The 25,846-nt window shown below is 36.1% G+C and overlaps 1 protein-coding gene across 2 annotated transcripts in view; it reads left to right on the top strand.

Moving 5' to 3' along the window:
* Nucleotides 1-653: 653 nt before the first annotated feature.
* XPO6 (exportin 6) overlaps nt 654-25,846 on the top strand; it is a 113,684-nt gene continuing 88,491 nt past the window's right edge. Inside the window, exons 1-4 of one of the 2 annotated variants that reach the window (XM_031962829.1) lie at nt 654-1,412; nt 13,028-13,118; nt 20,578-20,690; nt 21,479-21,676. In XM_031962829.1, coding sequence (XP_031818689.1) covers nt 1,410-1,412; nt 13,028-13,118; nt 20,578-20,690; nt 21,479-21,676 — 405 coding nt within the window. In that variant the 5' untranslated portion in view covers nt 654-1,409. The remainder of the gene's footprint in view (nt 1,413-13,027; nt 13,119-20,577; nt 20,691-21,478; nt 21,677-25,846) is intronic. The other variant, XM_003762081.4, reaches the window with a different exon arrangement.

The raw sequence follows: 25,846 nt of genomic DNA, 5'->3' as shown, positions 1-25,846 counted from the left end.
GAACGTTCAGGTACCTGTGACCCATCTTTGTTCCGCAGTTACTCGTGCGCGCGTCAGCTCCACACGGCGGCAGTGGAGAGCATCTTACGGAATCTTTGTTAACGTCACCCTGTGGCTTCACAAAAACTATTGCCGTTATGGTGGCTGTGGATTGTGATGATGAAAAGGCTGAGGCCCCGAGAGGAGACTGGCTCCTAATCCCACAGCCTGCGAGCGGCAGTCATCAATCAGGGGTCTTCTGAATCCAGATTCCTTCTACTGCCACTTATCCATTGCTCAGACTTTTTTCCGGTGGCAATCTTTTCCTCGTCCTGTTATTTAAATATATTTTCCTTTACATTTAGTCAACGCGATTGTTTTCTGGGGCCGATGAAGGAAGCGGCCATTGGGTGTCTAAAACGAAAGGGAAGAGGATCCCTTTACAAAGATGGCAGGCTGCATCCGCCCTCTACCAAGATGGAAGTTGGGCAGGCCGAATCGTTCCGGAGCGCTCACATGACATTTATAGTCCCGCCCCTCCCCCGCCCAGCACTGGTTTCCCCCACCCGCCTCCGAGCTTGATTCCGGATTGGTCCGGTTCCAGCACCTCTAGCCGGCCTGCGAGTGGGGTCGGCAACGGGCTCTCGCCACTTCCGGTGGGGAGGGGCGGTTGGGGTAGAAGGCTTAGCGAACGGCTTCGGGGGGAGGGGGGAAGGGCGAGCGGGATGCGCTTGGGGACTGTACCGGCGCCGGAACTCCGGACAGCTCGGCGGCGGCTGCTGCGGCGGCGTCTCCCTTAGCCGGGCAGGGCGCTGAACGCCACGGCCACAAGCCTCTCTTCCCAGCTCCGGGAGCTCCGCGGGGACCCCCTTCGGGCCCGTCCGCCCCTCCCTCGAGAGGTGGACTTGAACCTCCGCGGGCCGCGGGGCCTCGGCTGGCTGCCGCCGCCGCTTGGGGAAGGGAGGGCGCGTCTGGTGCCCGCAGCCGGTCGGTGCGGACCGGACCTCGGGGGGGAGTAGCTTGGCAGCCAGGGCCCGACGCTAGGCCAGCCAGCGAGCGGCAGGGGCAGGATCGAGGGCCTCCTCCGGCCGGGGGAAGCCCACCCACCCACCGGGCCGCCGGCTCGGGGGCCACTCCAGCCCCCCCGGATTGATGTTTGCTGGCGTCTTTTTAGTGTAACTTTAGGGGCGGGGGGCGTGTGGGTTTGGATGAATTTTCCTGGGGGCTCCAATGGTCTCCTGATGTGCCAGGATGCGGGATTGAGGAGGGCCCGGGGTAGGTTTTGAGGAGTTGGTGGCGGGGGAAATAGTATCTCATTTAATTTGGATGGGTGGGGGAATTCCCGATCCTGCTTTGGACCATGACATGAACTGTGAGAGCGGGACCCTGAAGCTCAAGAGTCAGATCACCTGAAAGGCCTCCCGGCCACCATGGTAAGTGTGTGCAGCATCAGTCCTCCGAATGGGGGTGGGGAGGGAACCCTGGTGTGCTGAAACATCATTCTTCTGTGACACGAGAGGGGGAGGGGAGGGATGTGTGCAGAGCATGCCTGGTGACACACATGCGTGCAGGGGAGCTGCATCGTGCAGGGGAGCTGCATCACGCAGAGCCTCCTCTCTGGGCTGGGAGCGTGGGGATCTGGGCATCAGTGCACGGCCGGGAAAGGGGCGCACTGATCTCGGGGCTGCAGGCGGTGACGAAACGACTCGGTCTCATCATTAGCATCTGCAGGCTTTAGCTGTGAGCTTCTCTTAGTTGGAGATGGGGTGTCTATCTGCCCTCAAGTAGGTTGCAGTCTATTCCGATAAATGCGCAAGCCCCTTGTGAGTTGGACCAGTGCTTAGTGCCGGATCCCTAGAAACTTGACCCTGAATTTTGGACTCATTTCCATTTGGGGTTTTGTTGTCATTGAAGGGATTGGATTGGAAGGGCGACTACCTTTTGCATAAATATGGAAAGCGAAAGACTTGACATCTTGATACTGATCCGTACCAGGAGCCAGGCTTTGTTCTTAAAAACCCTTTGATCCAAAGGGGGAGTTTGCAGGGGTGCTGAGGCTGATAAAGCGTGCTCGCCTTCTAATAGCTTTTTGCTTATGTCACTGACAATAAGGAGAGCTTCCTGGGCATGGAGTGCCCTATGCTGTAGCATCCACGTCTGTTTCAGCTCTGGTCAATGGCCTCTACTTAGTGCCCTCCCTCCACCCCCATAGGTCCCTTCTCCGGACCTATGAGGCAAGGTGATCATTAAGCAAGTGGATCCTTTCTGGCCAATTGGTGGATGTGTCTCTTAATTCTAACCCCTCCCCATCTTTTTTTTTGGATGAAATGACAGGGCTTTGATATGTATTTCTTTCACAGACCTTTCCTTTTTATTATTGAAACTAAGAACAGCTTTAATAAGCTTTTAGATTTAAAGCTGTGGCAAGAATGCCTGAACTTTTCTTTAATGCAGAGTATTTTGTAGCTTAAAACTGCGCTAAGACTTTTGGGGCACTCCATATTTTCTTCTAAAATTTTGTCTATCATACATAAGACTGTATAAGGTTGGAAATTATGATCTTGATCGGCTTTTTTGGTTTCACTTGTTTTAGATGAGGGATCTTTTTTTTGAATTTCTCAACGCTTGATTTACAAACTTAGATGAAGAAAATGTAATTGACTAGCATACTGAGCTACTTCATAGTCTTATTTTCTCTGTCTTCAAATCAATATTAATTACTGCTTTGTGTTTTTGGTGCTACCTTAAAGGAATTAGTTAAATCGAAGTTTTGTGCAAAATGGATTGCATATTTAATGTGTTTTAATAGTACATACTACACTATGAATGAAAAGTCCTATTTTATCAAGAAATTTTTTTAATAGCTTCTTTTGACCCAATTGCTGTTTATAGTCCCTTGTTATTAAGGCAAAACTACAGCTGAAATTACTTAATATTTTTCTTGTATGTTGGTTTGAATATTGCTACTTGTAGTAGCTGATTTATTTTGTTGTTGGTGAGTGATGCAGAAAAGAGTAAAACATTCCATGGAACTATGAAACCAGATCATCAGTTCATTCGCCATATTTTACAGACAAGATATCATAATCAACAGGGTAAAATGATTTACTTACAGTTGAATAGCTAAAGCAGTGGCCAACCTGGTCTGGAATTCAGATTTCTCAACTGAAATCCATTCATTGTGCTTTCCTAACACAGAAAGGTTAGAGGATGTTTTGAATGCTGAAAATTCAAATGGTAATAATATTAAAAAAAAGTTTTTGTGGGTACAACAGAACTGGAGATTATATGTCATGTTTTAGCCAATGAGGTTTTGCATTTATATGTTGTGTTCTCTTCTTATGAAAAAGAGGAGCTGATAATAGCAATTTATTTTGTGTGTTCTCTTCTTATGAAAAAGAGGAGCTGATGATAGCAATTTATTTTGTCTAACTCCTTCCTCTTCCCAAAGAAAAAAACAAAAAAACCCCAATACATTAAGGTGAGTTTCATTACAGTGTAGTTGCATCTTTATATTTACAATATTATACAATAATTGACTTAAATGGTGATTCCCTTGGTACTCAGGTATTCAGGCTTTTTGAATCAAAGAAGAATTTATTTGTGTTTATTATATTTTTAGATTTGAGTTTTTTTCATATTTTTAAAAAAATCAATAAACTATAGTCATTTCCAATTAAATTTTTGTACCCTTTCTCAACCATTGAGAAGTTCACTTGAGGTGAATGCCACATGTTCTTTAGGTAAGTTAGGACTTCAAGGTCCAAGGACTTGACAGAGAAAAGCATGATATAATGAAAGAAAATACCACAGTCTGTGACTGGATTTATACCTACTGATTTAGGTGCTTCCCTATAGATCATCTGGAAGCCACATCATGAAATATAATCATGAAAATCATGAAAAATAATCTGTGCATCTATTATGATATCTTAAAGGAAAAACATTCAACTAGACATTTATGCACATTAAATGAACAGCTTAGAACTATACTAATGTATCAGAAGGGTGCCTTAATGAACTGTAGGAAAAAAAAAAAAAAGCTTTGGAATAAATAAATAGTATTGTTTCTTTATCTGTGTCTGAAGAACAGGGTATCCTATTCTAGTGATTGGATCTTCATTCTTTTCACAGAAATAGCCCTAGAGTAGGAAAGGTCAGTAATAATAAAGCTCACATTTCAATAGCACTTGAATGTTTGTTGGATGTTTTTCTGTAACAATCCATTGAGTGTGAATGTTGTCTGTATGACTTGTTCTAGGTTGCACAGCTTAGTGTTTTTGAGTTGAGATTCAAACTCAGGTCTTTGTGAATCCAAATCCAACTTTCTTCACCATGTCATTATATTTCTCTCTCATTTACCATATCTCAAGCTTGATTGAAGTTGAGATCCCTTAGGAATATCCATCTCCAGTATTCTGCTTCTTTGATAAATAACTTTATGATTTAGTTTTCTGGGTGGATTTACTCTGGAGGAAGGAAATACAATTTGTAAATGACCAATCCTGGTTCTTAAGAGAGGTATATCATCACAAATGGGAAAAAAAAAAAAAGTGGATATTTTGATTTAGAAATCAATATCTTGGGAATTTGGTGATTTTTTTTTTTTAAATATTAACTTCTTATGGGTAGATATTGTTTATTTTTGTCTGGCATTTTTATAAAGCACTGAATCTGTGTTATGAATTCCTTTGTGTAACTCCCTAGAGCCTGAATACCACACCAAACTGAGGGTCCATTATCCTTATCGTATCACTTGACTTTTTAAAAATTTTTTTAAAAAGATGTTTTATTGATGTTTTTTTCCTTTCCTAATACTCCCCTAATTTTTTCTTTTAGCAAAGGATATTGAACTCAAGTATTAAGGCAGTGCTTGACAACCTATGTGTCATTTTGCACTTAAATCCATCATTTCTGTTCAGATGAGGGAGATATGCTTCATCCTTAGTCCTCTGGAATCAGGATTGGTCTTTGCATTGATTTCTCTCTCTCTCTCTCTCTCTCTCTCTCTCTCTCTCTCTTTTCTTTAAAATATCAGTACATGGTACGATAAAAATAATACTGGTGCTGAATTCAGAGGATCTGGGTTCAAATCCCAACTCTGACATGTACTGACAGGCTTTGGGCAAATTAATTTGTGTCTGGGACTATTTTCTGTAGGAGACAGCCTCTGAATTCCTTCTGGAATAGGTGTTCTTTTCTGTCTGGGAGACACTCTTTGCTTATATTTCCAGCAACTGGTACAGTGCAAAGATTAAGCACTTTGGGGGTCAGGGGATTGAAGTTAGAATCTTAATTCAAGAACTTCATGTATGACCTTGGAAATGTTACCTAAGCTCTCTGGGCTTCTGTTTTTCCTCATCTCTAAGGAGTTGGACTAAATGACTTCTGAGGGCCATTTAAGTCTGAATCTCTTTTCTGATAGGATTTGAAGATAAGGCCATTGGGTTTTGGTTTTATAACCCTAGCATCTAGCTGTGGTGCATTTGTTGCAATTGTGGTGTTTGTTGAATTGCAATTTGTGAGCAAATCTGTAGTCTTTCCTTAGGTTCATACTTAACCATTTCTTTGTTGTCTACTACATTTTTATATACTCTGGATATCAATGGATTGATGCTTTTAACTTTTAACATATGGTTGATCTGTGCTTAAAAAAAGCATAAAGTAAATGCTATTAACAGTTTTAATTCTTTGGTAGCTCAGTGTACTGATTTTTCATCTGTCAAAAGGTCTGGACAAAAGTTATTGTAAAATATTTGTTAGTGTTTTTCATACTTAAAAATAATATAACTGTACTGTTGGAATAAAAAGTTCCTTAATAAACTAGCCATACTTATTTACTCAAATTAGGAGATTTTGGTTGTAGTCCTCCTGCCACCAGTTAGTTGAATGGCATTGAGATTTTGTTTCTTCATATGTAAAAGGAAGGGGTTTTAATTGCCTTGGTTTTAATGTCAATTCCAGTTTAAAAATCCTGTGGTCTTTATTAGTGTTTGAGGGATTGGGCTAAAAGTTAAAGTTTTTATTTTTGTGATTAAGGATAGTAGCCTTGGATATATGACATAGTAGGAACATTTACCACCCATTTCTACCCTTTTTGGCTTATGGTCCTTACCAGAAGAATAGGTAATAATCATTGACTAACAAGAACTATATGATAGCTACCCAGAATTTTTACTTTATTCTGCTTAATGCAGACTCCTTTTACTAGAACATTTTCCCATCCTTAGCTGTCCTTTTCTTTTTCATTTAAACTTAACCTGAAGAGACTGAAAAATGAATAGCCCTACATCTTTCTTCCTATGAATCAAAGGAATTGACTATCAGAAGATATATAAATACTCCTGTACTTATTTTTGTCTCTAAATGCCTAGAATTAAAATATCTCTAGGTCTTTAGCTCTTTTAGAGATTTCTCTTAATCATTTGCTTTTGTTTTAGAATACTGAAAATTCCAAATTGGGAATAGCATTTTTTAGATTTTTATTTAGCAAGTACTACATGTGCTACTTCAGTGCTTTGTCATCCATCAGAGGTTAAGACAAAGAGGCAGCCAGTCAACTCTGTTGGGGTTTAAACACCAGTTATAGTTTTTATTCTGAAAGTTGAATCATTTACCAAGATTTCTTTTTAGTCCTTTCTTCTTTATCTCTATTGCCACTTCTTTCCTCAGGCACTAGCAAGCTCTTTGCCAGGGCTTTTAAATTCTAAGGCTGCTTTTTTTTTTTTTTAAAGCATAGCTGCTCTTAGTAAGCCTTTTTGCAAAATTGTTTGATTTGATAATAATAATTCTTCTTTGTAACTTTGTGCTTTATCAGATGCTCATCAATCTTTACTTTGTGCTTTTTATAAGCCTTCCCTAGGCTCTCTTGGTCCACTTCTTTGATTTTTTTATTTATTTACCTTTTTCTATTCATCTCACTTTCATCTTTTGACTTTCTCTAGCAAATTGTTTTATGCCAAGAATACTATTCTCATTTCTTCCATATCTCTCGGGATTGGTCAGAAAAGAACTGACTATTTTGAGAATTCTTAGCTAATTCTCCTGGCCTCTGGTTATGTAGTTAATATTGCTTTCATCTCTAAAATGCATTGTCATAATTATGTAAAGACTGTTCATTGATTTGCATTATATTTTTATGATCAAATAAATTAGTACAAGCTTCTTAAACTTTTTCTCTTGTGACCTCTTTTTGCCTCCAAAATTTTTACACACTCCTGGATATATAGGTATATAAAGTAGATGTATAAACTCTGGGTGTATGTATGTAAAATAGATATACTGATAATAAATCATTATTTTGTGACCTCCACATTCAGTTATAAGACTCCATTATGGAGTTATGACTCACAGTTTAAGAAATTTTGAGTTAGCATATATATATAAAGCACTTTGCAAACTTGAATGTGAAATTTACGTGCCAGCTGTTATTAGTTGTTACTCTTGCTGACTATGTGTGGCTCCATATTTGTATTTGAGTTAGAGTATAATTTCCTGATGTTTGGAGACCAGCTTGTTGGTTTTTTTCACCTTCTCCCCCCCCCCCCCCCCCACTTGGCATAACATGCAGTATATGTGTTTAATGTAGTTAAAATAATTTATTAGAATATGTTAGAGCATTTACTGGGAAGGATGAATTACTCGGTAAATTAGACTTTGTCTTGTCCATTTTAGGGCTTCCCTCTCAGGAGGAGAAAAAAATGAAGGCTTCTTATTGAAAGCCAGATTAAGTGGGGGCAGGTATACATATACAATTTTTATCTCTGTTACATTGGCATGATGCTTTCATTTGGTTTTGATTTCATGTGAAGAGCTAGTTTTCACTTTTTATTTTCCTTTTAGCTAACCTAGAACTAGTTGACAGCTCCCTAGGATTTTTACAAGTTCTGCTTAGTTGAAGACTCCTTTTACTGGATCATTTTCCCATCAGTAACTATCTGTAGCTGTGTTTCTTTTGCACTTGAACTTATCCTGAAGAGACAGAAAAGTGAATGTCTTTTAGGGAATAATTCTCTGTTACATGTAAAGCTTTTGGCATGTAAATCCTTCCTTCTTTTGTAGAGGTGTGAGTTGTGTGTCCCTTTTTTTTTTATTTTTATTTTTTTTATTTAATAGCCTTTTATTTACAGGATATATGCATGGGTAACTTTACAGCATTAACAATTGCCAAACCTCTTGTTCCAATTTTTCCCCTCTTACCCACCCCCCACCCCCTCCCCCAGATAGCAGGATGACCAGTAGATGTTAAATACATTAAAATATAAATTAGATACACAATAAGTATACATGACCAAAACATTATTTTGCTGTATAAAAAGAATCAGACTCTGAAATATTGTACAATTAGCTTGTGAAGGAAATCAAAAATGCAGGTGGGCATAAATATAGGGATTGGGAATTCAATGTAATGGTTTTTAGTCATCTCCCAGAGTTCTTTCTCTGGGCGTAGCTGGTTCAGTTCATTACTGCTCCATTGGAAATGATTTGGTTGATCTCGTTGCTGAGGATGGCCTGGTCCATCAGAACTGGTCATCATATAGTATTGTTGTTGAAGTATATAATGATCTCCTGGTCCTGCTCATTTCACTCAGCATCAGTTCGTGTAAGTCTCTCCAGGCCTTTCTGAAATCATCCTGTTGGTCATTTCTTACAGAACAGTAATATTCCATAGTATTCATATACCACAATTTATTCATCCATTCTCCAATTGATGGACATCCATTCAGTTTCCAGTTTTTAACCACTACAAAAAGGGCTGCCACAAACATTCGTGCACGTACAGATCCCTTTCCCTTCTTTATAATCTCTTTGGGATATAAGCCCAGTAGTAACTTGTGTGTCCTTCTTAAAAGTAAACCTTGATACCCAGGTTATAGTGACATGCAGATGAATTGAATTTAAGTGAGGAGGAACTGTGAAGTCACCAGCCTCACTTTCTCTTGGAACCATTTGGGTCCAGTGACAAGTTATAGATCAATATGAATGGAATTGGCATCAGATGTAGTGGGAGAACTTGACCTTTTTAAGCTAAGGTTTTTAACAGTTCTCAGTTTGACTGAGGCAACTCCATTAAGTCTAGGTAATAACTGAGGCAAAGAATAGCCTCTTACACTTATTCCCAAAAAAAAAAAAAGTCTGGGAGAGATTTCTGGCCAAAGTTGAAATCATTGCTATATATGTTCGCTCTGAGTCAATCTGTATCCAAACAGTGACCAATTGGGGCTTGGCCTGAGATCTAGTGATTGTCAATTTATGAGAGCCTGAGTGATTTCGGTTTAGGGTGTGGTCCTTAAGAAAGAAATCTAGCCCATAGACTACCAATCTAACAATCTAGAATTTCCCAGCTCTGCTATTTAAGCAGCACTGATAGGTAAGAAATGGAATTGGGCTATAGAGATACACAAGACAAAAAAAAAAACTCGGCCTGCACTGAAGCAGCTTCCATTCTACTGGACCTAGCAGAAACCATAGGATCTAAGTTATCCAGTAGCCATAGTTACAATATATCTCAGAGTTTTGCAGACACCTTGCTTGCCCTTTGGTTGTTTGGGACCTGCCACTGTTTAACCCTGGAACTGCCCCTTCCATCTGTCTGCCCTCCTTCCCGACTCAAAGAGGGCTGTGCTGCATTGTGATCTATTCACTAACTTTTTCTCCTATTTCTTCCTTTCATCTCTTCTATGTTAAAGCTTCTTAAATTGTGAGTCATGTAACTTGAATGTGGGAATGGTGGAATTATGATTTATTATCAGTAAATGTTTGATTTGTACACCTGTTTTATATAATGATATAACTGGGGTCCCATAAAATCTTCTCAAATGAAAAGAGATCAGGAGTGGGAAAAGAAGCTTTGTTCCATACCACCTCTGGTCCTCAAACCCTTAAGGCTCTTCAGCAGAGGAGCCCCATTATGCTCTGAGGACTGCCTCACTTGGCTCCCCTACACCATGCTCAAAACCCTTCCATCTTGGTCCATCCTATCAGGAAGAGGAGGCCAAGCTCCTTGCCAGTACCAATATTGCTTAAGCCCTCAAGCCCATGTCCTCTTCAGTCATTTTTTTTTTTTTTTTGGACTTTTTACTCTTTCCCTATCTAGACTACTTTTACACTAACAAGTACTGTCCAATAAACACTCTGTGAACAAAAATTTCATCTAGCACCATCCTTTGCCAATGTCTTCCTTTTGTCTCTTTTCCCTTCATTGTCATTCTTTTATTCAAATAAAAATTTTCAGTGGCTTTCTATTGACTCTAATCCTGGCATTTAAAAACCTTCACAATTGATTTTTAACCTACCCAGCCACATCTCACAGATAATTTCATTCCAGGAGGATCAAGAATGTTCCCTGAAGTCAAGATTTCATCTTTTGCTTCCATGCCTTAGCATGGGCATCTGCCATATTTAGAGCCATTCTTTCCATTTCTCAGATTCTTCAACTTCCTTTAAAGGATCAGCTTAAGAGCCAAGAAGACCTTTGTGATTCTCTTCTTTTAAACCCTTTCTACCCCTGCCCCATGAGCTTTTCCCTCTTCCTCAGATTATTTCGTTAACATTTTATTCCTCTTAGAGAATATGAATTCCTTAAATATGAGATGATTTTGTATTATCCTGATCCTGATTTTCAAATCTCCAGATTTCAAATATTTCATGGATCTTAGACCCAAACTCTAATTCCAGCTTTCTCTGGCACAACTCTTCTATATGTGTGACTTGACTCATCTTTGAATTGATTGTTTAATCAGGGGATTGGACAAGATAACCTTATCTCAACCAGCCCCAAAATTTGCTACCTTTGTAACTTTGCTTTCCTTCTGTCTTCTTTGGATCATTTGACATTGTGCCATTAAAAGCCTCCAAAATGGTAGGAAGGCCAATAAGAGGTAGGAGAGCATGAAGGTGGAATATAACATTCTGCTGAACATGTTCATGATTCTATTGGTTACTTTTGCCAAACTGCTTTTTTTCCTCTTCATTTTATGTTTTTTTGTTATAAGGGATAATTATTTGGATGGGAGATATGAAAGGTTATATGGGAAAAAGAAATTGATAGAAAATAAGAGATAACAAGATTTAAAAGAGGGCTTTGTGAAACCTCTAGGTGAATCTTGGGAATTTTCTTGACCATTAAGTTTAGAAATTTATCCTCTTTGCTCATATATTACCAAGCCAAGGATGTTTTAAAATGATTGTGAAGTTATACTTATTATTTTGAAATAAAAAATCTGAAGACTTGGATTAATTAAGATCACCTAGATTAAATTAACCCTACAAAAATGAAATCGTTTAGGGGTATTTTTTGTTTTAATAGCAGCAGCAGTATTTATTGCAGTCTTCATCTAGTACTTGTAGTTTGGTTTCTGAAGAATTAAGACTGAGGGCCACTTAAAGGCACTGAGAAAGTAAATGGTGGTCCTCAAGCTTCTTAAAAGTGCTTTTGTGCATAGAATAATACTATCTTGAGTGCTAGTTTCTCAGTGGATTTGAAGGGAACAAAACAGAACTTGATCAAGTCTCTATTGTGTGCAAAAAAGAGGGTCTTGGTAATAATCTATTAATATGAATTTGCTCCAATCAGCATACTTTTATGAATATTTTTTTCTGGTACATGTCTGTAGAACTTTTTTTATATTTAATATAATAATCTATCAAGGAATGTAGACATATCAGAGACTTATAAGAAATATTGAGGACAAAGTTTTGGAATCCTTTGTTATTTTAAATTGCGACTCATTTAATTTCTGTTTCTAAATGATTTTACTTTAGTTATATTACTTCTTTATTTTGGTATGTAAAGGTGAAGATATGGACAAGTTTCTTCGTTTATATTTCTCAAGTATTTTTTAATTGATTTGTGACTAGTATGCTATTCTTTCTTAACTAACTTGGTAGTATTTCTCTACCATGACATTTATATGTTTTTAGGAGCTTGTGGTTATATTATCAGGTTTATTTGGGTGTTTCCTTCTCTCTTATTTCTTAACTATACTTCTTTGGGAGGGTATATTTCTCCTACACACCACATCTTCCAGTGAACCACCTTCTAACTCAACTTTTCTTGGTTTTCCTATGTATTTCCATTTGGGGAAGGAGTTAGGGGACAGGGACAGAATTTATTTCTTCCCAGTTTTTAGAGGTTTGGATATTAACATGATGAGTATATTGCTATTCCTGAGAGAGGTCACATTCATGCCAGTAAGATTCTTCTTGCCCTTCTGCGGCTTCTGAAGGGAACAAAGACAAAGGCACTGATATATATATATATATATATTGGGAATGTAAGTGAAAGCTATATTGGGCTGTGTATTAAAGAAGGCAAAAACTTGGATTTTTTTTGGTTGTTAGGTATGGTAATAAGATTGGAGTATAAAGGCTTATGAATATGATTTTAAGACATTGTATACTTTTAAAAACAAATCAGTAAGGTGTTGTCTAATATGATGAAAATTAATTGCTCAGAATTTCTTGAAAATTCATTTTTGCTTTAGAGCTGCTACTGATTTTTTAAAAATTTAAAATCATAAAGTTTTTTTAAAAAAATATTTACCATTCTCTTACCAAAAGTAAGGAAATAACTTTTGAGATTTATTTTTTTTCTCTTGAATTTGTTTGAATCAGATCTTGAATCTCTTTAAATCAGAGAATCATTATTCTTTTTTGTATTAGCATTGTGGATTGGGAAATTCCTATGGCCGTTTCCCTGAATCTAATCCCTTTGTTTATTCAAGTCTAAGATTGTTTTTTTGCTTTTGACTGGTTTTTAGAATTCCTTCCCATTCAAGTGCTATTATTATTGTAAATTTTTTATGATCTGCTATCTCTTGTTAGCCCAGAGATTATAGTAGCCTGAGTGTAATATAGTAGCCTGAGTCTGTTGTGTGTGTGTGTGAGAACTTGTTACTCAGTTGGAACTACTGATATTGACATCTTGTATCCAGTTGTTTAGGGGAAGTATATTACGTTTGCTGTTGCATGTGACCTAAAGAGAACTGAAGAACAGAAGGGAATTAAAGATGTATTTTGTTATTTTTTTTCTCAAATTTTATGTTAGGCATCTGAAGAAGCCTCCCTCCGGGCATTGGAAAGTTTAATGACAGAGTTTTTCCATGATTGCACAACCAATGAACGAAAACGTGAAATAGGTAAGATGATTATATGAATTTAATGTGATTATAAGCATCCATTTTGTGAGAAAGGCCTAGTCAGATAGGCACCAACTGTTGATCCCATCTATTCCCTAGAACTCCACTGTTTTGTTTTAGCTTTCCTACTGCTCTCCAATGTCTGCAGTACATACTGTTCTTTTCTCTTGTCTGTGGAAAAATTCCTGTTCTTTTTAGTTTTAGTCAAGATGATGTTACAGTTTTAAAAAAGAAAAAAGATTGGGATAAATTGAAACAATCATGGGGCACTAGTTCTTTTTCCTTTTCCCTTTGCTAAAATCTAACGTTTATGATAAAGATGCTCAGACTTCCAGCCTGAGATAGATTTTGATTAGTCTTTCTCCATGTGGGAGATTCCTTGTCCTTTATTAGAACATGTTACTGCTGCTTATGTCTAGGTTCTCTTGTGGAGCTAGAGCATAAAACATTTTTATGCCTGCCTGTCGGCAATATTTGCATTTGTATGATATTAGCTCTTGAAGATATTGAATCTTCACTGTTGCTTATATACCTTGACTTACGGCAGAAATTTATTGTGGAGAGAAGAATTTTCTGACATTTAAAATGTGCATTTATTAAAAAAAATACTTCCAGTAAACATTAAAATCCATATTATATACCAAGCACTGTGATAGACACTGATGATACAGAGACAAAGTTGGTATGGTTCCTCCCTTTTTGAGGGAGATAATGTGCATATATAAAAGGATATAAAAAATAAAAATAAAACAACTGGGTGGGGGGAGGGCAGTAGGAGTTGAGGAGGGGAAAGTAATCAGATTTCAAATAGAAGGTAGTGCTTGAACTTAGTCTTGAAGGAAACAAATTGCTGAAAAATCCTGAAGTTGAGAGACAACTTATCACTTATGAGGAACTGCAAGAAAGCCAGTTTGATGTGCAAGAAGTGCAGGAATGCTTAACAAGGCAGGAAAGGTAGATTGAGGCCAGATTGTGAAGGGGGTTTAAATGATGAACAGAAGAGATTGTATTTGATCCTAGAGGTGATATGGAGCCACTTTAGCATTTTGGCAGTTGTGTGACAGGTGGATTTGGAGAGGAGACAAAGTATGTCTGCTGCAGTACTTCTTATGAAAGGTGGGATGAGAAAGTGTGTGTGAGAAGGGATCTGAATTAATATGGTGGTGGCTTTGTGAACAGAGAGAAGATGGTTGGGAGAGATGTGAAGATAAGACTTGTTGAGAATTGGCAATTGATTTTAGTCCCTTTTTATAAAGGGACATATTTAATGCTAGATATTTCCCCTCTTTGTGGCATAATAGGTATTAAATTCCTATATTCTGATCTCTTGAACTTATGTTGACTTGAATAATGCTGTTGTACTTTTGCTTTCTTTTTATTATTGCTTATTCATATTTAATTTCCTTATTTGTGACTTTAGAAATAGAATCTTATTAACATATCCACACTTTAGTATAATTCTGAAGAAACTAAGAAAGTGATTGTTGTGAATGTCTGATTAAGTGATCACAGGGAAGGGACGAGGTTTCTAAATAAAGTTATAAAAATATCTATTTTAAATATTAATTTATTATTTGTTAATTATTATATATTGTATATCATTATTTAATATTATTTATATTAACATGATATTTTTTATTCCCATTCTTTATAGCTACAACTTGTTGACTTTGAGCTGGAGAACTCCTTACTTTACCTTTGATTAGAATCAATGTTATTTTAGCCCCAAAACAGATTTTAAAAAGTCACAATTTAAGTGAATATCCTCATTTTATAGATGAGGGAATAGAGGCTTAGGGAAAGATTGAGATTACTCAAAGTTATACAGCTAGCTAGTGACAGAGAACTTCTGATTTTTAGTCTAGTATACTATCATTTCTAAAGCAGGTCTTCTTAACTTGTGGTCTATGACTAGATTTTAGGGATTCTTTAATACTATAGGAGAAGTATTTACTTCAGTTAGGAATGTAGGGAGCAAAACATTATCAGAGGGGTCAATAGACTTAATCATGACACAAACAAAAAATTAACTTCTGCTCTAAAGTTTATGGAAATAGTCTTAGAAATATAGACTGTCTTCTTTTGACATTCTCTTCCATCTGTCTTTTCCTTTTCTCCCTGAGTACAGCCTAGTGTAAGCTTTCATTAGTACTTTATAGAAAGATCTCAGTGGTTCCTTATTTTATATTGAATAAAATCTTGATATTCAAGGCTTTCTATAGATTGTATCCTCTCAAATTTTTACCTCTTGTATTCCTTCCAGTGTGTATTCCACTCTAGCTATATGCTAGGCCTCTTAGCTTCATTTAGCATTTTTTCCTATTTTTTAAAAAAAATATTTAAACTAAATTTAAATTTTAGCAGTTAACTAAAATCTACTCTTTATTCCTCCCACCCTACCCCTCTTGAAAAAGAAAGAAAAACAAAGCCCTTGTACCAAATGTGTATAGTCAAGCAAACTAATTTCCACATTGTTCAAAAAAATTATCTTGTCTGGTCCATTACTTGTCAGGATGTAGATAATGTATTTTATCATGAGTCTTCTGGAATTGCCACAATATCCTTGTGCATTCCATTGCATATTCCTATTCACGTGTAGTTTTGTTTTTTGAAATTTTGCACATCATTTTTTTAAAACCTAATTTAAATGTCATGTTCTTTTTGAAACTTCTTTATTTCTAACCCCAACTCCTTAAATATTATTTCTTTTCTCTTATATTTACCTTCTTACATGAACAACATATTAAGGCTCTTTAATTTTTATCAGGTATCACTTAGATAAGCTAGAGAGCCATACTGAAGCCCTTATAGATTAAGGATCACAGAGCTGGTGTTAGAGGATAGATTTGCTCAGAATTACCACAGATATGGTCAGAGACTGACTGATCTTCCCAGTTCCAAGTCTAAGTAAGTGGCATGGTGGATAGAGTACTGGATTTGGAGTCAGGAAGGAATTCAAAAGTAACTTAATAGTTATATAACCCAGGTTTTTTTTGTAGTAATCTTTTGATTTTGTTCTAATATTTCTTGATGTCTTGAGTCATTGATTTTTGTTTCATCTGTTCTAGGTTTTGGGAAGTCTGTTTTTTGGGTCAGATTTGACCCAATAATCTGAACTTTTTTTCTTCCAATTTTTTTCTCAGAGCTTTTATTTTATTTTCTTGCTTTATTTCTTTTAGGTATTTCTATAGTTTTTGTGCTTCTTTTTTCTCTACTTGTAGTTACTCTAGAGTTTGAATTGCAGTAGTTTTTGATACCAGTTGATAACTTTTACAAATGTACCCATCTCTTCAGCTTTATCTACTAAGTTGGAGCTTTGGACTAAAGCGGCTCCTCCCCCTGCTAGTATCTGGTGATTAGCAATGTTTGGTTTCACCCTGAGGCCAATGTCTCCTTGCTGGCTTTAGGCCTTCCTGAGTCTTTTGAAGTGCAGAGTGCTGGCTTCTCAGGGCCTTCTCTGGCATCTCTAGTACTGCGTGTTTTGAGAACTAGGAGACTTGGTTTGACCACTGTGGCACCACTGCAGATCTTCTAGGCTTTCAAAGTCCCTCCACACTGGGGCTTTCTAAGCACTGCAGACCTCTCTCAGGGGACGACTCCACTTCTAATGCCTCTGAATTGTAGGCTACAGGTGTCTCACTTTTGTTGGCCCTTGCTGTGCTTTGGAGGGTTGGGGAATGGTGGCTTTCCTTTTGCTATTGGACTTCCTGCTGATTTTTTTGTTTGGTACGGAGTGAAATGTCATTTGTACTTTCTTGTATTTAAAAAGCAAACAAACTTATTTTGACTTCCAGATTTTCTTCTCTCATTGAGGCAAGCAATATGCTGCTCATTATACATGGACCTTGTGTGAACTTAAGTGTTTTATTACATTTGGTGTGGGGAAGCTGGGCAGCTTACTGCTTATTCATTTATCCATTTTGTCAGGAAATCCAGAGGCAGGATTTCAATTTGAATCTATCCTGACTCAAAATCTAGTGCTATTTTTCATTCTACCATGCTGTATGGTTTTTTTTTTTTTTTTTAGTAAATATATACTTTAGGATGTTTTTGTATATTTCCTATCTCCTTACTGTATTATAAACCCATTCATTCCTTTGGCAGCCAGCATTGAAAAAACAAATAGTATGTGTAAAGCATTTTACTTGGTACTAGGGAAATATAAGAATAAATAAGATTCCTGCCCTTGCAGAATTCATAATAATTTAGCAGAAGGGGATATAACACATAAATAACAGTATACAGTTTTATAAGATAACTTGTAAATAGATAATACATATATGAGAGGTTAAAAGTACAGTAGAAAAGATGTTACAGGAGCCTTTTGCTAGTGGCTGCTGAGTGATATGGGAGTCACTTATTAGCTGCTGGGGATATAATTCTGACAGCAGAATAGATTCCTTCCTGTGAGAGGATGATAATAGGAGGAGACTTAGAGGCAGTTGTATTCTCTGACCTCTCTCCTTTTCAACTTGCCTCCAATTTATTTTGTTTCCAATTCACAGGCAATATTTGCCTCAGTACAGGCTGATTTTGCAGTTCCTTCAAGTGTGTTATGATTCACAGCTGTGGAGGCCCTGGTAGAATCAATCTGCCCTTTCACACTTGGGTATGATCCTTAACAGTTCCCCGATTTCTGTTTTATGGGAACACAAATATTTTTCCTCCCAACAGCATGGTCAGTAAGTTTGTCCAATACTGTGGAGCGGCTGTTATTGGAGTCTGCACGCTGAGGAATGCAAACAGCACTAACAAAGTCTTTTCCATCCTATTCCTCTGGATGGTTGCAGGGTGAGACGCTATAGCAGGTGTTGAATCTTGTGAGATGTCATGCAGGCAAACTTTTTGACAAACAGAGAAGAGGACTGTAGTCTGAACAGGCATTTTTCATAAGTCCATCATCAGTCTCTTGGCTCAGCCCTTTGATGTGTGGGCCCATTTTAATTACCCTGACTGAAAAAGTCTTACCGTGTCTCTTCTTCCTTTCTTTCCCCTCGGGTTACGGAAGAACCTCTCTTGAGAGGATTCTACTCACAAACAGCTCTAGAGCGCTGTTGCTTCTTTGTTTTCTCATGCTTCTTGTGTCCCTGTTTGGGTGCCATTTGTTACAGGAGCTTCCTGTTAGTGGCTGCTGGGATCTAATTCTAATCAGCAGAATACATCCTTTCATGTGAGAGGACTATAAGGATACAAGGAGACTGAGAGGCAGTTGTATTCTCTGACCTCTCTCCTCTTCTCTTGCCTCCAATTTATTTCATTCCCAATCCACAAGCAACATCTGCTGCAGTAAAGGCTGATTTGCAATTCCTTCAGGGGTGTTATGAGTCACAGCTGTGGGGACTTTTGAGAATTGACTTGCACTAGGCATGGTCCTTAACAAAAGATGGTTTTTAACTGAAGGGACCTGGCTTTGAGCCAATAATGAACATCATATTGCCTGCCTCCCCAGTGGGTGAGAGAAAAGAAAATTTGGAAGTCACAATAATAAATTTTTTTTTTTTTAAATACAAGAACATGGTTTTGAAGTATTGATTGGATTATTGGAACTAGATTGCCAAGAATTAAGGAAAAGAAGTTGAGGCATTGGGCATAGTCTACTTTTGGGAGTGGAGGAAAAAAAATGAACCTGCCTGAGACAATGCCTATAGAGTAGGGTTGAAGGAGATTTTAGCAATTAAAAAAAAATACTAATTTCTTTTCATGTCTGACTAGGTCCATCTCTTCCCCAGTGACTTGTTCTTTGTAACAAAGATTAAAAAAGAAAGGAGAAAAAGTACTAAAATACTAAAAGTATTAAACTAATAACAGAGCTCAATCTGACAGTATATGCTGTTTTTACACCATTGGTGTCAAACTCCATTGCAAACAGTGTTATTAAGCCATACTGTTGTCTGCATTTTACTTTAGTTTGAAAATGTAATAATATGTTTCATTGTATTTTATTTTGTCAAGTATTTCCCAATTACATTTTAACCTAGTTTAGCTGCAAGGGATAGGGCAGAGTTTTGCAGGCCACATATTTGGTATCTCTTTTTTATAAGTCTTTCACTTCTGCAAAGAAAGGGAAAGAGTTTTCCCTTAACTTTCCCTAAACATTTTCTCATCTCTTCTGTGGAGCTAAATTTGGTTATTATATTTATACATTATTCAGTTTCTTTTTTTTATGTTTCTATTTATTTTGTTGAAGTTATTGTGTATATTATTTTCCTGATTCTGTTTGCTTCATTATCAGTTCATGAGTCTTTCTGTGATTCTCTGAATTTATGTTCATTATTTCTTATGATATAGCAATTTCTTTTAAATTCATGTATCATAATTTGTTTAGTTATTTCTTAATTAGTGGGCATCAACTGTATTTCTAGTTTTTTGCTATATGGTACTACTGTATATATTTTATTATTCATGGAACCTTTCTTTGACATCCTTTAGCATAAACCTTGGAATGTGATCTCTCTGTTAAAGGGTAGAGATATTTTAGTTATTGTCTTCAAATAATTCCAAATTGAATTTCAGAATAGTTGGACCATTTCACAGCTTCATCAGCAATATGTTAGCATACTTAAGCATTATTAGTCTCTTCAACATTATGTCTGCCTTTTCTCATCTTTGCCATTTTCTGAGTATGACATGAAAGAAACCTCAAGAGTTGTTTTGATTTTCATTTTTCTTTTTAGGAATGTTGAACAATTTTTCATATAATTAATAGTTTACAATTCTTCTTTTGAAAACTATTTTTCATATCCTTCGATACCTTATCTTTTAGGGAAAGACTTACTGGTATTCTGTGAGTTTTTTGTTGTTTTTAAGGTAATTAGATGGTGTAGTGGATAGAATGCTGGGACTCTTCCTTCCACTCTTACAAAATAAACAAACAAATAAATGAGGTGAACTATGTTGTTGCTGAATTTGAGGTCCTGACTAGAGTAATAACTTATTTGAATGGTTGTGTGAGGAGTTTCAGAAACTACTTAAGACATGTGAAACATAATGATCAAGAACCACAGTAGCTTTTCAGTGCCTCTTTAATTACTTTTATTGGACAAAAAATTTGTAGGTATTTAAGAACAAAAAAAAAAAAAATAAAATTCAAATGTCCCTAATTGTCTCCTATCTTTTTTATTAATGGTATTTTTGTTTCACCTGGGACTTCTTTGGATATTCTTTGATGATTGTAACATCAGCTATTAAAAGTCTTTATTCACCTACCTGTATTTTAAAGAAATTATGTGGGTAGTAGTGAGACAGTATGTGAAATTTAGTAGGCAAAATGCTTGTCCAGAACCTGTACAGAAAAAAAAAAATTTGGTTGTAAGGCAAAGATATATTAATGCTTACCTGCTGTACTAGAGCCTTCTTTCAGTCAATATGGGGAAAATTATTTGGGAGAAAAAAATCATCTAGTATTAAAATAGATTTATGAAATTTTATGACTTTTTTTTTGACATTTTAATTTTTCCAGAGGAGCTTCTGAATAATTTTGCTCAACAGATTGGAGCCTGGAGATTCTGCCTCTATTTTCTCTCTAGCACACGGAATGACTATGTAATGATGTATAGTTTAACGGTTTTTGAGGTAAGGTTTCAGACAGTTCTTTTCACAAAATTTTGTGTTTACTTTGCCTTTGATATTATTTCAATAATAGTATTTCTTATTGGAAGTCTAGCTTTTGTAAACACATGGTTAAGACCTTTGTTTAAATACCTCTGTAAGGTGACTGGAATCTTTTCTAGTCAGTGGGGAACAATAGAAGCTGAGGGTAAGTAACTTTGGGAATAGTTAGGATTTATGTGACTATTTAATCATAGTTTTGGTTTAATTCTTCCCAGATTTTCATGTGGCTAACCCAACATTTTAAATTTTAAGGTGGTTCATACTTTATAATAGACAAGCAGTCTTACTGTTTTAGTTTTGTGACACTTTTAATATTGTAATCTGCACATTTTAAGAAAATCAGTAAACAGGCAAAGTATAAGTGCTGTGATTCTCTGGCAAATTTAGTACATACTTTTCAAATTATTCAGCATTGGGTATCATAATGTAGTATGGTTTAGGCAAAATCTTGCATGCCTTTGCTATAGAGTGAGTATTGTTTCCATTTTACAATGGAAAAATGATAGATAGCAGCTTCATATACTGTTCATTCCTAATTCAAATGCAAAGTTGAAGGCCATTGTATTTCATCTACTTTGGAAAATATTCTAATAGAAGTTCTACAGCTTCTAATTATAAGTCAAATTTTTAATAAGCTTGCTCAATCTTAAATTTTTTCAGATAAGAAAATTTTGTTTGTTTAGTGATTAAAATCAGTTATTTGTATATGTGTTTTGCTAATATAAAGGGATATTCTCTTTATCTTGTAGAATCTGATCAATAAAATGTGGCTGGGAGTCCCATCCCAGGATAAGATGGAAATCCGAAGCTGCCTGCCCAAGCTCCTTCTAGCTCACCACAAAACCTTACCTTATTTTATCCGAAACAAGCTCTGCAAAGTTATTGTTGATATTGGCCGCCAAGATTGGCCTATGTTCTACCATGACTTTTTTACAAACATTTTACAGGTAAGAATATGCCAAAGGAAGTCTGATGAACCATTTCAGGAGTTTTGATATCCTGAGAAACTTGTTAAATAAATTCTTTTCTTCTTGACTTCTGGACAACTTTCAAGTTGACTTCTTGACTTTTCTTGTTGACATGTAAAGAAGTTTTAAGATTAAATATTTTAGGAGTATATCAGCAAGATTTGTGTGTAAGACAAATTTTTATTTTTTGTGTGAAAATTTTATTTGGGGAAAAAATCTATTAAAAAGGTTTTTCTTGTTATCTCTCGATAAATAATAGTTCCTTTCAATTCATATAATAGGCATTGGAAAGAGTTTGAAGTGAGCATTGTTTCAGCTGAGAATAAGTCTTTTAAAAAATACATCGTTTCTTATTTTAGTCATGGAAGAAAGTGGCCAGAGCAAATAGTAAGGTGCCAGTAGAACAAACAAGACTTATTCAGTAGTTTATGAGTAGCAGTAGCTGAGTCTCTGCAATGTAGAATGGCCTCAGGCATATGTGTTTGGCATTTTCAAAAAAAAAACAACCAAAGAATGGAATGTCTATTAATTAGGATTTTAAAACTTTATAACTAAAGTGTGCTTGTCCACCATTTTATTTATCTTTTATATCTTAAGATATCTAGGGAACAGCTTTTGATTTTCTTCTAATATTTCTTGCCATCTACTGGAGTTATGGATTTCAATTTGATATATTCTGGTTTCCAAGAATTCCGTGTACATCAGACACCATTTTGACTGGAAATCCTGTCAGTATTTCTCAGTCAGTAGAGAAGCTGACTTAGTGTTTAGCTATCTCCCTGAAAAAAATCACTAACCTTTTTCTGTTGTTCTATCTTCTTTACCAATTTCCCCTTTTCACCTTGTCTTAATTGATTAATTTCAGCAAATATTTTTCATATGTTTATTGGGTTAAGTACTGGGCAAAAGACATCAACCCAACTAACTATATAATAGTGATGTCAAACTCATGGAAATGGGAACCACTAATCCATACATAAGGGTCCCTGCAGGCTGCATATTGAGCTAGTTTTAAATTTAATGTTACCTATGTTTTATCACTTCTAAAATTTATTTTGTTAACTGTTTTCCCAATTACATTGTAGTCTTCTTCAGATTGCAGTTGGAATATTGCAGGCTGTGGGCCTTGTATTTTTTTATCTCTGCTTTATAACATTACATAAGTGCATTTGGGAGTTCCAAAACAAAATGTTACACAACTTCTAATGGGGGAAAGGTCCTTATGGTCCTGGGCTTTTTATCAGATGTTTCATGGAGGAAGTAACTTAAATGACTATTTAGCTGAAAAGAGAGAGTGTGTGTCAGGGTTGGTGAAGAGAATAAAGGCATATAAGTAAAAGACTACAGGGTATAATCAGAGTGGTTGAGCATAATAATTCTAGTTTAACTGTACTATAAAATTCATAGAGGGGAGTGTTATGAAATAAAGATAAGAAGGTAAATTTTTCCAGGTTGTATAGAGACTCTTAAATGCCAGAAAAAGAAATTTGAGTTTAATTCACTAGGCAAAAAAGAGCCACTGAAGATTTTTGAATATAGCAGTCTCATTATTCAATTCATTAATAAATAAGATTATTTTTGACAGTAATATCAATGGAGAAAGGAACATCTATTAGAGTAATATAATAGTCTGCTCAGTAATAAGGGGCTATTGTAGTAGGACATGGAACTCATAAGATATCTTTTTTTTAAATTGAAATGGCTTTTAAATAGTTGTAAATAAAGACTTTAAAACTTCTGCCTTTGTAACTTTAAATAACTTTAAAATATTTGTAGTGTACTTGCATAAAAAACACAGTATTTGGGAGTAAGGAGGCAGATTTTAGTTTCACTTTTGCCCCTAAATAGCTTTGTAATTTTGAGGAAGTCACTTTACTTCTCTGTATTTGTTTTTTCATGTATAAAACGAGAAGATCATACTAAACTTTAAAATTCTGTGATTGGTTAGTATTTAAGATATGCAAGGAAAGACGGCTGCTTAATTACTGGCATTCCTGGTGATGAAGCAAAAATTTTTATCAGTTATAATTGCAGCAAAGCAAAACCGGTTTTAGAGTCAACTTGGTTATCATAAAATCTTTTCAGTCAATCTACTAAAAGTTTTTCTGGTCTAGTTTTAAGTCATGTTTGAGTTTTCCATTTAAGTTGTATATCTTGCCACATTGTTAGTAGTTGATTAATGCTAATGAAGAGTCTTAGCATAAAGGAATCTAATTCTCTCTACTTTAGTCCCCATGCCCAGGGCAGCTAGACTCATTCATTTCATTTGGAGAGCTCTCATTGTTTGAAAGATTTTTTTTTTTCTTGTATCAAACTTAAATCTACCTCTTTGGGCTCAAGTAGAACAAATCTACTTCTCTAACTGAAAGCTCTTTAGATTCTGTTTTTATGTACATGAATTAATCCTCATTTGGAATGATTAATATGTTTAATGAATTTTATTTGAAAATTGAGAATCACAGAATCCCAGGGGATGAAAAGGGATGTCAGAGGTCACTGAGTTCAGTCTGTTATCTGGATAAAAGTCTTGATTGTAATATAAATTACAATGCCATTTAGCCTTGGATAGAAGACCTATCCGTCCATTTTACTATTGGAAAGTTTTTCTGTACATCAAGACTAAATTTGCCTCTGTAACTTCTACTCTTTTGATTTCAGTTTCATCTTTTGAGATGAAGCAGAATAATAAGTAAAAGTATTTCTTTTGTTTGGTAGCCTTTTAAATACTTGAAGAAAACTATTATTTAGCTAAATCTTCTCTTCTACAGTTTAAATATTCCCATTTTGACTTTTTGCCCATATGGTTTTTGAGTAAGAGGCAGATTCCACAGCTCCCAAATATCTACCTTATCAAAATTCTGAAATTTGTATTAGAGAGAATAAAGATCAAGTATTCAAATGGGAAACTAGTATAACTGTAACTCTTCCAGTTCAGAACTTAACAAGAGTCATCCAGAAGTACATGGGCAATAGAAAAAGATACCTATTCAGGCAGCCATTATTAGTACAGAATTACTTCTTAGCATGACTTAGAGGTAAAACACATGTAACCTACAGGGCTTTGTATCTGGAACCCATAAGAAGGCTTCAGGGTTTCAGGGTGATTAAAAAGTGCTGTTGTGGTTAAAAGGTTCAGGAGTATGGACCTCTAAAGCCCTGGAAAATGATAGTAATCAGGGACTACCCAACGACCTGCAGAGTGCTACAGTGATGAGAACTAGATGAGTTACTGTAGTTTTTAGTTTGAGATATTAGGTGCCCAGAGTCTCCAAAGCTGAGAAGATCCCGAAAATCTAGAATTCTGAACTTTGAAGATCTAGGGAAGTCTAATCCAGGGAAGTGGAGGTCAGTAGAGGAACTCAGGGGAAATGAGGGCATGATCAAATAAAGCCAAACCACCCCAACTAAAAACTAAAGTGGAAGATGGGGAGTAGAGGTGGACCTGATCCTGGCATGAAACTCTAGTTCAGGAAAATTAGAGAAGTAGAGTTGGTTAAATCAAAACACCGAGTAGAATTAAAAATTAAATCTATAGATTTCACCAAAAGACAAAGTAACTTTATAAAAACTCCAAGCGGACTTAAAGGATAAATTAGATTTGCACTACAGCCTGTAAGTAAAAATTTTGATAAATTCTGTAGAAAAAAGAGTTAGGAGAATAAAAAATAACTTGGGTTAGACTCCCCTAGATCTTTAAAGCTTCTGTTCCTGGGGTTTCAAGAATTCTGTCCTGAGCTTTTAAATTATGATGGGATGTGATAAGCTTTAGCCAAGAAATAGACTTCCTGAAAATTAAAACAGATCAACAGATGTCTCCACAAGACAGTAAGAAAATGCTAGAGTAATACTAGGAAAATAATAATCAAAAGATTGAAAAATAATAAATGAAAATGTAAGATATCTGATCAAAAATAACTTGCCTTGGAATGCAGATAAAGGAGAAATAATTTAAGAATCATTAAATTTTCTGAAACCATGCTAAAAAACTATATTTCAAGAAATCATTAATGGAAGTTGCTTCACTCTATTAGATTTGTAAGGCAAAGTACATCTAGAAGGGGAACCCATTATCATATCCTAAAAGGTATCCCAAAGAAAAACTCAAAGAATATAGTCAATACCCAGGGCTCCTGTAATAAAGAAAAAATA

The sequence above is a fragment of the Sarcophilus harrisii genome, chromosome 1 (genome assembly GCF_902635505.1).
Source record: "Sarcophilus harrisii chromosome 1, mSarHar1.11, whole genome shotgun sequence".
Lineage (NCBI taxonomy): Eukaryota > Metazoa > Chordata > Mammalia > Dasyuromorphia > Dasyuridae > Sarcophilus > Sarcophilus harrisii.
Note: the sequence above shows the minus strand (reverse complement) of the source record. Positions and strands in the feature narration are given on the sequence as shown.